Raw genomic sequence first — 13,421 nt, forward strand, 5'->3', positions numbered from 1 at the left:
ACATGGAAAAAAGAAAAAAAAGAAGAAGAAGAAGAAGGAGGAGGAGGAGGGGGAGGGGGAGGGGGAGGGGGAGGAGGAGGAGGAGGAGGAGGAGGAGGAGGAGGAGGAGGAGGAGGAGAAGGAGAAGGAGAAGGAGAAGGAGAAGGAGAAGGAGAAGGAGAAGGAGAAGGAGAAGGAGAAGGAGAAGGAGAAGTGACTCTGGTCTGCAGAGACAGGAAAAAGCCCAGAAGCTGTAGGCTGTGCGGGTAGCTGGGGCTTGAGCAGAGTTGACAAGCCAAGCATTCATCTAGAATGGTGCCTCAGCTGATGACGAAGGAGCTTTCAAAATCACGCATCAATCCTGGGGCTCCTGGCTCCATCTGGGACCTAGTGCCTGTGCAGCTGAGTTCACAAGACTGACTTCTCTGTGGACCAGGAACCTTGATTCCAGTCCATGGCCATGGGCTGTCAAATCCCAGTCTCCATCTCTGGTATTTGCTAAAGAGGACAGGAAGTGCAGGCCAGAGACTAAATATACACTTAATGATACTTTCCAAATAAATGTGTGGGGCTGGGGAAGGGCAGCAGGCTGGTCAGAAGACACTTTCCAACTTTCATTTTGGTGGATGCTTTCAGTGCCATACTCTGACCTGCTCCTTCTCTGGAAATAGATGCAGATCATTGCAGAAGCCTGTGGCTCCAATGCCTCGGACTCCCAGGCCCTACTGAAGTGCCTCAGGGCAAAATCCCCTGAGGAGTTGCTGAATCTCAGCCAGGTAATGAGGGAGGGGCGAGTTTCAGGGTAGGATTGTGCTTTGAATGGAGTGATGGAAAATCCTACCCCTCTGTTATTTATTTTGATTTGGGACTTGGAAAAAAAAGTGGGAATTCGTGGTAATAACTGTAAAGAACAATGTGGGGTATAGAACACGTATAGGTGACTTAAAGAACTTGATGGGACAAGGGTACTGCTTAGCCTGGAAAAGGTCCAGCAAAATACAAGGGTCATCATTAAGACATTGAAGGTGTCTGCCTGGGAAGATGGACCACTCGTGTTCCACGTGCTTTTAGAGGCTAAAGTCGACCTCAAGAGCTGGAGTCTATTACCAAGTCATTTTGGTTTCCTATAACTGAGAACTTTCTAAAACCTCAGTTGTCTGTAAAAGGACCAGGCTCCTGGGCAGGGAGGTGCCTAGCTCTGAAAATATTCAAGCCAGGTCTGACTGACTGTTGGCAAACTCTCCATCACTGGATGGAAAAGTCTGGACTAGATGACGTTTTATGTCCCTTCCAATTTTGATAATCTTTGCTAGTCCTTGAAAGATCAAGGTGATCATCTGTCAAATTCAAATACATGTTAATTATTTGGCATGTGTTGAATATCTGCATGCTAGAGCCCACGAATGGGTAATACATCCTTGACCTGATGCTATCGGGCTCTTTCATGTGTTCTTTTCTGCCTGACTCCCCAAAACAGAAACAAACAAACAAAGCTATGAACACAGTCAGCTGTTGCTTTCTGAGACCCAAGAAATATCTGCCCTGTCCACAGCACAGTGCTTTGAGGTCTCAGGAAGTTGGCTGTACCAATCCCTACTGTCCAGGTTATTCCCATCCCTCCCCATTTTGCCCACTGAATTTGGCTATGCCTCAGAATCACTGGGAGGATTTGCCACAAGAAGTTTGCTGGGCTGCACCTCCAAAGTGAAAGGCCCAGAGTGAGGCCTGCCAATTTGCATTTCTAACAAATTCCCAGATGATATCAATAACGCTGGTCTAAGAACCACACTTTGAGAAATCCTGTACGAAGTCATTATTTGTCTTAAATACTATTGTTATTTCTATTTAGTAGATGAGAAAAAAAATAGAAAAGTTCAGCCTTTCTGCCCAGGTAAGTGGCAGGGCTGATCGGAAACTAGTGCATTGGACTGGGCCAATTTTTTCCTTTTCTTTTCATGCATTTTGACCACTCCTTGACTGGATCCGTTTAGTGTGGCTAGGATTTGGGGACAGCAGATTTTGGGAACATGAATAGATGCTGATTTTTCTTCTCTTATTGCAGAAAGCAAAACATTTCACTCGAGTGGTTGATGGTAAATTCTTTCCTGAAGACCCTCTAGACCTACTGATTCACAAAACATATAAAGCAATTCCTTCTATCATTGGAGTCAATAACCACGAGTGTGGCTTCCTGCTGCCCATGGTGAGAATCCTGGCTGTCCTCCCTGTAGCCACCTCAGCAGTGGCTGGCATTTCCATAGATGACACACAGTGTTATGAGGGCTACAGCCCATCACCATGTACCTGGTGAAAATCTTCCCTCTGTCTGAAAGAGGGCTTCTTGGTCGGTTTGGGTTGCTATGACAGAATACCAGGTGCTGGGTAATATAAATGAGAGACGATTATGTAGTTTATAATTTCAGTGGATGAAAAGTCCAAACAGTATGGTGCTAGTATTTTGCATTGGTCTCCCTGGCTTTGTTACAACAGGGTAGAGAAGTAGAAAGGGAAATTTTGGCTGCGTGCAGAAGGGCCAAGTAAATGAGGTGGACTTGCTTTTACATTTTGCTCTCTTGAGAGCCAACTGAGTCCTGTAAGAACCCAGTGGTGCATCATTTTTATGCATGTAGGCCCTGTCTTTAAATGCCGAGTTCTCTGCTTATCTGCTTTGTGACATTAGGTGAGTAGCTCAGCCTCTTTAAACATTTGTTCTCTCATCTCTAGGGCTAATTTTAGGACTCACCTCACAGGTACACATCAAATAGCCTGGCATGTAGTAAGTGCTCAGTAAATGCTGGCTATTGGAATTGTTCTGGTGATGGAATGGGAATTGGTACCCATATCTGCAGAGCTCAAGGGCCTACATGGGTATAAATATTCCATATAAACTTGCAGTTAAACCCATTCCTGGCTGATGGAGACCATAGGTAACCCTCCCAAACCAAATCCCAGCTCCTTACTGTACACTGAGGAGTTTTAGTATATAAAATATGTTTGTGGATGTGTTGAATGACACACTGGGTGTTCCCTGAGTTTCCTGAACAAATATCTTCCTGGTGAATCATTCCCCCAAGATTTTCAACAGAAAAGGTACCAAGGAAATTCATTTGATCAGTCAACAGTATTTCTACCCCCTGATGTTTTAAGCTGTATTATTGCCAGGAAATGATCATTTAACAAACAATTACACAAAGCTCTTGCTACATAACAAACATCCTCGAAAATGCTTTATAAATATCAGCTTACTCAGTACTCAACACAGCTCTGTCCTGCAGGGACTTTGCTATCTCCATCTTTATAAATGAGGCATCTAAGGCAGGAAGAGTTAAGTCAGTCCCCAGGTTCACAGCAGGTACATGGCAAGGGAGGGATTCAAATCCAGGTTGTCTGGCTCCACAGCACTCGTGTTCTCAACCACCACGCTGACTACCTCCCACTGGTGGCTTCTCAGAGGCTCTGGCTATACAGGTCTTTAAAAGGAGAATAACAAACCATTAGCTTTGAGATTTTCTGACTTCTCTTGGAACTTGGTGTCAAAGCCAAGTTGTGGCTTGTATTAGTCATCTCAGGCTGCTGTAACAAAATAACCATAGACTCAGTAGTTTAGACAACAGAAATGTATCTCATAGTTCCAAGATCAAGGTGTCAGTGGCTTTGCTTTCTTCTGAGGTCGCTTTCTTTGGCTAGTAGACAGCTGCTTTCTAACTTTGTCCTCCTGTGGTCTTGTCTCATGTGTTCAATTTCCTGTATCTCTGTGTGTCTGAATTTCACTTCTTATAAGAACCTGGTCAGACTGTATGAGGTCCCACTGTTGTAGCCTTATTTTAACACAAGCACCTGTTTAAAGGTCCTATTTCCAAATATGGCCAAGTACTGAGGTGTTGGCAGAATGGTACCATATGAATTTGAGGAGGGATAAAATAAATTCAGTTTGTAACAGGGACTTTTCTACAGAGTGGCCACTTGGGCCCCGTAAGGCCCTGAGTAAGACAGGGAATGGCCGTCAAATGTGAGGAGAAGAAGAAGTTATTAATTATATATCTCACCAAGACTGCTACATAGCTCCTGGGGGTGAGAGGGTTCCTGCTCTTCCCACTCCATCAGAGTCAGGTGTCCCGGTCCTGAATAAACTGATTTACTTCTGGAAGACCCAATGGCTCACAGAAGACACTCTGCTTCTCTCTTCAGTTGGACACTCCTGACATCCTCCAAGGCTCCAACAAGACTCATGCCTTTAACTTGATACAATCCTTCTTGGTAAGTGAACTGGGATGGTGGTGGCTCTCCAGAAATCCATTTGGGAACTTCATCCCAATGTTGCACAAACATTCTTAGAGCATAGACATTGGCATATAGATATTCCTCATTCACTCATTTATTCAACAGAACTTTACTAAGTATATGCCCCAAATCCCTTATCCACACTCTCCAAATCCAAAGGGCACCAAAAATCCAAAGGCTTTTTATAACTCAGTGGCAGGTTATAGGCTAAACCTGACCTAGACTCATCTGTGGCCAAGGCTTTCTATTCCAATATGTTCATTCACTGTATTTATCTTACTATTCATGTTTCTATGTGGGCATACTAATGTGGGTGTTGGGGTATTGCCCTCCACCCCTGCATGTTACATAACACACTGCATAAGTACTGTATTATCTATCTAAAATTTAAAAGGTTCTGAATTCTGAAACCCACATGGGACTAGGGAACCATATTTACTGCATGCTCTCTAGGTATTATGCTATATTCCAGCCATACCATCATTGAATCATTCATTCATTTATTACTCAATCATTCACTCAAGTAACACATGGAAGCGTCACATCTTACTTTAGACATTAGGATGTAGAGACATATCTCCCTCCTTCCTCTCTTCTCTCCTTCCTTCCAACTTCCTTCTTTCTGTACATGTCTATTTAGCATATACTCAGTGCTGATTCATTTCATTCACTGATTCATGGAACAAATATTTATTGACATGTCCCGGAATTTCCCTAGGCACTGGGGTGCAATGTCAGGTGCACGGACATGACAGTGCATAAGAAGAGCAGAGCCTGAGTCTTTTAGTGCCCATAAGGGGTTCCACTGAAAAGAAGAATTTTAAAGGGTCATGGGTAAGAGGAGCTTGGGAGGATCCCCGAGGAACACCCGGAAACTAAGGGATATGCAGAGATCAGCTGAGGGCTGGACAGCAGCAGGCGAGGAGGCTTGAAGCTGTTGGCAGCTGAGAAGGAAGGTGAACTTCCTCCCAAGGTCTGGGAGCAGAATGAAAAGCAAGTGATTCCATTTCCACTTTAGAAAGTGCCTTCTGGCCACTAAGTGGCAGGTTATAGGGGGCAGGAAATCCCTTAGGCCCTAAGGCCTTGGCGAGGGATGTTTGAGGATTCTTGGCTGTCTGATAATGAGAACTGAGACTAAGTTTGGTTTGAGAGATATTTAAAATATAAGTTGGATGGTGAAATTTCTCTGGCCAGATTGCAGATGCCTCATGGAGGAGATGGTCATTTATCCATTTCTTAGAGCAGGGGAATACTGGAGAAGGGGGACATTTCAAGCGGAGATGGTATCTCGAGCCAAGTCCCAGGGGCATGGAGTAGGTTTTGTGGGAAGGTATAAGAGGAAGGGAAAGGTGTGCTGGCTCTCCTAAGCCTGCCAGAATACAGGAGCTGCTTTGTAAATGGTAAATAGTTCTCTGACGCAGACGATATAGCCTTTGCTCAGAACCCTAGGGTTGGATGCTATGTGTCTTTGTCAGTTTTTTCACTGCTGTGACTAAACTATCTGACCAGAACAACTGTAAGGAGGAGAAGTTTATTTGAGGGCTCATGGTTTCAGAGGTCTGAATACATAGAGGGCTGGCTTCATTCCTCGGGGCTCGAGGTGAGGCTGAACATCATGGTGGGAGAGTGTGGCGGAGGGAAGCAGCTCACATCAGAAGGCAGAGAAAGAATCCACTCTCTACCTACAAAGTATATACCCCATAGCCACGCCCCCAATTTAAGCACCTCCTCCAGCCACACCCCACCTGCCTCTAGTTACCACCCAGTTAATCCCATCATGTATTAATTCACTGATCTGGTTAAGACTCTCATAATCCAATCATTTCTCCTCTGAACCTTCTTGCATTGTCTCACATGTGAGCTTTGGAGGGACACCTCATACCCAAAGCATAACACTGTGAGAGTCTGTGGGGACTCAACGGAGGCTCCACCCAGCTTCTCTACCCGCTGTGGATGTCTCCAGAACCTTGAGGTCTGCCGGCTGTATGGTTCAAGTGGCCAGTTCCTTTCATGGCAGCCTACATCGGCTGCAGAGCCCACCCTCATTTTAGGCTAGATTAAAAACGATCATCTCTCTGAGGACCTGATAAATGATTCTGAGCAAAACTGCCAGATGTGTTATATGTGGCTTCTCCTCTAAATTCCAAAGAAAACTACCAATGGTCATGCCACTGAATTATTGGTAGCAGTGTAACATGCAGCAAATTGTCCAGCATCCCAGAGAGCACCAGACCCCCCCCCCCAAAGCATTGTCAATGAGAGAGACCCTTGAATCCTCAGAAAGTTTACTTTCCACCTTGTACTGTTTGTGCTTGGGGCAAGTTGAGAGGGAGAAGTCCGAGGCAGGCTGGTTTCGGGTCAAAGAAGGCATCAAATGCTGTGCTAAGCACTCAATGATGAGTCTCAGGGGAACCAGCAGATCTGAAGACCCACTTTGTGCCAAGAGCATGCTTTTGTCTTCACATCTCAGGCAATCCTTCAAATACATTCAAAAGACTATCTAGCTCAGGTAAAATGGCAAAGGGCTAGAGGCAGTGCTGGTCCTAGGAGCAGGGCCAATTTCCTGGATGTGTGGCAGGTGTAGTCATAAAAGGCTTTGCATTCAAAAGGGTCCTCCATGAGATATAGTGCTCCGCTGTTGCTATGTAGAACTTGTTAGTAATTTTTGAACAAGGTTACCCATATTTTCATTTTGCACTAAGCCCCACAATTGATGTAGCTCGTTTTGCTCAGGAGTCACTCTTTCTGAAACATGAAAGAGAGGCATGTGTATTGTGGTTAGGAGCATGGTATTCGGGTGCAAATAGACTTCTAGAGGAATCATGGTTCCACCAACCACTTTGCCTTAGTGTCCGTCTCCTTCTCTGAAATGAAGCTAATTTTGATACTGGGATCATAGGAGGGCTACATGGATTCAATGAGGCAATGATTCTGAATGATGCTTGCCCAGGCAATGCTTAATGTGTCAGCCATTTCTGTTGACCCGGATCTCCTCTAACCATGACTTTTTACAGAAAATCTCTACCCAATATCTGTACACTGTGTCTAAAGAATACTTCCATGACAAGAACTCCCTGCTTGACATCCGAGACAGTCTCCTGGACTTGCTTGGAGATGTGTTCTTTGTGGTCCCTGCTATAGTTACGGCTCAGTATCACAGAGGTGAGTCTCTGAACAGCACCCTCCAGGCACACAGCCCAGTAAGACCTGTGGCCACAGGGCTCTGTGTTGTCTCCTGACCAGTTGCCTGCTCTGCCCCTTGATTCCCTCACGGAGGGAAGTTCTCTGGTATGTCTGTGATGGAACCATACCTCCCTGACTTTTGCAATTCCCCTGCCTCACAGAGTCTGGTAGCACTGATCAGTTCTTGTTCTATTCCTTCCCCTTCTTCATGATCATGTAGAAAATTTCCATCTCCTTATAAATGCTCTGGGTTTCTGGGTTTCAGCCCTAGGTTTTTTTTCTCTCTCTCTCTGGAATTGTTTTTACAAACATTTTAGCCATAAGGAGTAATGGGAAAATCAGAAAGATGATGGTATGGTGGGGGCAAACCTTCTCTGCTTCCCCTCCTCCCTCCCTCTATCCTTCCTTTCTTCCTTTTCTCCCTCCCTCCTTCCCTTTCTTTTCTCTTCCTTCCCTTTCAAACAAATCTTTTCAAGGGCTTCTTATTTCCCTGGCCCTGTTCTATATATATCCTGGAGATTTAGTGCACAAAACAAGGAGACTTGTAACAGATAGACGAGAACATGTGGAGAACGTTAGATGGTGATAAATGTTCTGGAAGAAAAGCAGGTCAGGGGTCACCAGTGACACGGTGCTGTGGGAGGCCACTGTGGCACGGGGCTCTCTTAAGGTGACAAGTGAGATGAAGACTGAGAATTGACTGCTGAATGTGGAGACATGAGGGTCACTGGTAACCTGGAGGAGAACTACCTGGATGGAATGACAAGGGAGTAAAGACCTGGTTAATTGATCTATAAACTCAATGTAATCCCAATATCAATCAAAGTCTTTCCAGTAGTTGTAGAGAAATAAACTCATTCCAAAATTTATATGGCAACAAGGATGGTCAAGACAATCTTGAAAAAGAGTAATCCAGTTGAAGGACATATAATTCACCTGATTTTAGGACTTATCTTTGAGCTACAGTAATTAAGAAAGTCTGGTACTGGTTGAAGGATAGACAAATAGGATGGAGTCTAGAAAACTCTCTCTTATACGAGAATGAAGCTGAGGCCGGGTGCAGTGGCCCACACCTGCAATCTCAGAGTCTTGGGAGATTGAGGCAGGAGGATTGCAAGTTCAAGGCCAGCCTCAGCAACTTAGTGAGATCCTGTCTCAAAATAAAAAATAAAAAGGGCTGGGAATGTGGCTAAGTGGTTAATGCCCCTGGATTCAATCCCTACCAAAAACAAAAAACAAAAACAAAATGAACCTGGAATAACTTGATATATATGTGAAAGAAAGAGTGAATCACAGCTCCTAACTCACTCCATACATAAAAACTAATTGGAGATGAATTATAAATCCAAATATATAAGCTAAAGTTTTACTTAAACTAAAATAAAATTAGATTGCTTGTGCAAAGATGCTGTTAATGATGGCAGTAAAAATGGGGGAGTACAGAATTTCAAAAGCCCATTCCCCCACAAAATTAGTGAATAACAGGCAAGGACTGTCTGGGTTAATATTTTTTAGAACTCTACAAAGAGTTTATAGACAGCAGGTGCATATTTAATTAAGACACAAACCCACACGTCTCGTTAATAGAGTTTTATGTCATTTTCACTTACTCTTGAAGCACCCCCTGCTACACAGCAAGGCAGTGGTCTTAAATAACCCATATTTATGGTGTAGTATGTTAGTATTGGAAGGAGAAAAATGGACTTTATTCTCAAATAATTGTGGCTGTTTGTTTTGACTTGTCTTGTAGTTCTGTAAATGACTATCTCAAAATTACTACCTAAGACTTTCCTTTATTACATTGAAATCAGGATGAGACAGCTACCTGAAAGGTATCATTCATAAGGTGTTAAAGGTAAGTGCATTTGTCACTGCCCCTAGGGGCAGCGGACATTAGTTGGCGCAAACAGTAAACAAACTGAAAAGCTTAGGAGAAAAGGCTCAGCAATGAGAAACTTTGGGTAATAAAAGCTTGAACAGCTCCCAATTGTTCCTGGGAATCTAGAAACCTAGGGAAAAAAATCCTAGGAGGCCCTATGTTCCCTCCTCAGCCCTGACCCTCAGGCTCTGTTCAAGCAGAAAGAAAAAGCTAATGTAGACTAAGGTTGACTTGGTTAAGGTAAACTACCCGGCCAAGTGTTAAAAGTGTCTTTGAAAACACACACACACACACACACACACACACACAGCCTGACTGAAAAGATATTTATTCATTTGTTTTTCTTTCTTAATTTCTTTCTTTTGTTGGTTGGCGTCAGGCATTTATGTAAATCTCAGCTGACCTGTTAAATCATTAGATAAACACTACAATAACAGAATACAGACTTCAGTGGCTACACATGATAAAGAGTACAGGCTTATATAAAATTAGTGCAGAGAAACCATCAGTAAACAAATAAACAACACCAACCATACTGATTAGTAGAAACCCTAGGGAGAGGGGAAAATCTGATGTCCAGAATTCTCATGTTATAATACTTAAAAATATCCAGTTTCTAGCAAAAAAAAAAAAAAAATTCAGGCAAAGAAATAAGAAAGTGTGGTTTATATTCAGGGAGGAAAAGAACAAATTAATAGAAACTGTCTTTGAGGAGTCCAGATATTATAATTACTGGGAAAAGACTTTAAATGAACTAGTTTAAATATATTTAAATAGCTAAATAAAACCAAGTAAAAAAATACCAAAGGAAATTCTTGAGAATAACTTATCAACAATTAGGGAATATAAATAAAGTGGAAGAATTTATAAAGATATGGAAATAAACCAAAGAGAAATTCTGGAGTGGAAAAGTACAATAACTGAAATGAAATATTTGCCATAGGGGATAAATGGCAGATTTGAGCATAAAAAGGAATAATAATAAAATTGAAGATTGAGATTCCCCAATATGGGAATCACAAAGAAAAAATAACAAATAAAAACAAACAGATCCTAAGAATACTCTGGAATACCACTGAATATCTCAATATGTCCATAATAGGAGCTCAAGAAGTAGAGGACAGAGAAAAGAGTCAGCAAGGAATATAAAGGTTGCAATACCCCAAATTTGATGAAAGACAGAAATATACATACCCCAAATTTCAGTAAACCCCAAATAGGAAAAACTCAAAGACTGAAAAGACACACATTATAACCAAACAATGAAAGGTCAAAACAAAGATCAATTCATGCAAGCAGTAAGAGAGAAGATGCTTGCAATGTACAAAGTAACTTAAATAACATTAACAGCTGTTTTTTCACTAGAAACAATGGAGGTCATAAGGCAATGTAATGACATTTAAAGTGGAGATAGAAAGAACAGAAGGAAGGAAAGAAGGAAGGAAGGAAAAACATCCACAGAGCCTGCCAACCAAGGATTCTGTATGTGGCAAACTTATCCTTCACAGGCAAAGGAGAAATTATTATACTCCCGGTTAACACAAATTGACTTTGTAGATCGTAAACCTGCCTGAGAAGAAATACTAAAGAAAATTCTTAAAGCTGAAACAAAAGGACATTGGAACATATCTCAAATCCACAGGAAGGAATAAAGAAGACCCATAAAAGTAACTATATAAGTAAATATAGAAGTCAGTATTAATATGTTTTTGATTTATAATTCCTCTTTTTTTTCTTTATGATTAAAAGACTGCTGAATAAAACTGTCATTATAAATCTATGTTAGTGGTACCCAATGTATAAAGATGTAATTTTTGGATGTTAACAACATAAAGAGGGTGTGGATCTATATAAGTTTTTGTGTACTAGTAGAACAAAATTGATATTGATTTAAACTAGGTTAGTATAAGTTGATAATTATAATACCCACAACAATCACTTCAAAAACTAAAAAAGTACAGAAAAAGAAATAAAAAAGGAATCAAAATGATACACTAGAAAATCTCTAACACAAAATAAGACTTCAATGGAGGAACTGAAAAACAAAAATGATGAAAGATATATAGGAAACAAATAGCAAAATGACAGAAATAAATCCTCCTTATCAATCATTATAGTAAATGTAAATGGATTAAATTCTCAAGACAGAGATTGCAGAATGGATTAAAGAAAACATGGTACATGGTATCTGCAAGAAACTCACTTTGGAACCAAAGATATAAATTGCTCGAAAGTGAAAGAATCGAAGAGCATATTCTGTGCAAAGAGTAACTAAAGAGAGTTGGAGTGGTTGCATAAGTCAGAAAAAATAATTTTGGAGGGAGAGGTTTACCTAGGATTGAACCCAGGGGCACTTAACCACTGAATCACATGTCCAGCCTTTAAATTTTTTTAAGTTTTGAAACAGGGTCTCATTAAGTTGCTTAGGGTCTCTCTAAATTGCTGAGGCTGGCCTAAAACTTGCAATTATCCTGCCTGGCCCTCCGGAGTTGCTGGGATTACAGGCATGTGCTACCACACCCACTACACAAAATAGATTTTAAGACAAAAATTTTTATGAGAGACAGGGAAGGATGCTGTAAAAGGATAAAAGGGTGACTCTACTAAGAAGATATCACAATTATGAGCTCATGTGCACCTTACAATACAACTATAAAATCATGAAGTAAAAAGTAATGACGAAAATTTGAAGGGACAAACAGACATTTTTATAATAATGTTTTGAAAATGTCAAAATCTCACTTTCAATAACAGTCCATCAAATATAAAGAACAAAACAGAAGACTTGAATAAAACTATAACCAGGTCAAACAGGTAAAGAACATTGCACCAAAAATATCAGACTCCATATTCTTCTCAATGCACACGGAGTATCTTCCAGAATAAGCTGTATATTAGGCCACAAAACAAATTTCAATACATTTAGAAGGGTGAAAATTATACAGAATATCTTTGCTAGCCACAATGGAATGAAGTTAGAAATAAATAACAAAAAGGCCTAGAAAATTCACCAAATTCACCAACATTGAGAAATTAAACAGTATATTTTTTTTTACATTAAAAATTGTGGTAAAATACGCATAACAAAACATTTACCATTTTAACCATTTTAAAGTACATTGTTCAGTAGAATCACATTCACATTATTGTGCATCCACCGTCACTGTACTCCTCCAGAACTTTTTTATAATCCCAAACTGAAACTCTTATCTAGTTAAAAATATCTCCTCATCCCCTCTTGCTCTGCTTTCTGTCCCTATGAGTTTGACTGTTTCAGTTACCTCATTTTTTTTGTTTTGTTTTATGTGTCAAAATTTCCTTCCTTCTTAAGGCTGAATAATATTTCATTTTATGCATACCTATCCATTGTTTGGTGTATTCATTCATTCATCAATGGGCATTTGGTTTATTTCCACCTTTTGGCTATTGTGAATAGTGCAGCTATGAACAGGAGTGTACAAATATCTATTCAAACCCTTCCTTCAATTCTTTCAGATGTATGCCATAGGTGGAATTGATGGATGATATGGTAATTCTTTATTTTTTTTTGAGGGCTACTATGTCGTTTTCCTTAGTGGCTGCACCCCTTAATATCTCCACCAGCAATATACAAGAGTTGTAATTTCTCCATATCTTTTTTTTTTTAATTTTTATTGTTGGTTGTTCAAAACATTACATAGTTCTTGACAAATCATATTTCACACTTTGATTCAAGTGGGTTATGAACTCCCATTTTTACCCCGTATACAGATTGCAGCATCACATCGGTTACACATCCACTGTTTTACATATTGCTATACAAGTGTCTGTTGTATTCTGCTGCCTTTCCTATCCTCTACTATCCCCCATTCCCTCCCCTCCCATCTTCTCTCACTACCCCATCTACTGTAATTCATTTCTCCCCCTTGTTTTTTTCCCCCTTTCCCCTCACTTCCTCTTGTATGTAATTTTGTATAACCATGAGGGTCTCCTTCCATTTCCATGCAATTTCCCTTCTCTTTCCTTTTCCCTCCCACCCCTCACCCCTGTTTAATGTTAATCTTCTTCTCATGCTCTTCCTCCCGACTCTGTTCTTAGTTACTCTCCTTATATCAAAGAA

The 13,421-nt window shown here is 41.0% G+C and overlaps 1 protein-coding gene across 1 annotated transcript in view; it reads left to right on the forward strand.

Moving 5' to 3' along the window:
* Nucleotides 1–13,421, forward strand: part of Ces5a (carboxylesterase 5A) — a 34,610-nt gene that overhangs the window by 11,513 nt on the left and 9,676 nt on the right. Inside the window, exons 7-10 of the mRNA XM_048792167.1 lie at nucleotides 651–755; nucleotides 2,042–2,182; nucleotides 4,168–4,236; nucleotides 7,275–7,422. Of these exons, the coding sequence (XP_048648124.1) occupies nucleotides 651–755; nucleotides 2,042–2,182; nucleotides 4,168–4,236; nucleotides 7,275–7,422 (463 nt within the window). The remainder of the gene's footprint in view (nucleotides 1–650; nucleotides 756–2,041; nucleotides 2,183–4,167; nucleotides 4,237–7,274; nucleotides 7,423–13,421) is intronic.

The sequence above is a fragment of the Marmota marmota genome, unplaced genomic scaffold, assembly GCF_001458135.2.
Source record: "Marmota marmota marmota unplaced genomic scaffold, marMar, whole genome shotgun sequence".
NCBI lineage: Eukaryota > Metazoa > Chordata > Mammalia > Rodentia > Sciuridae > Marmota > Marmota marmota.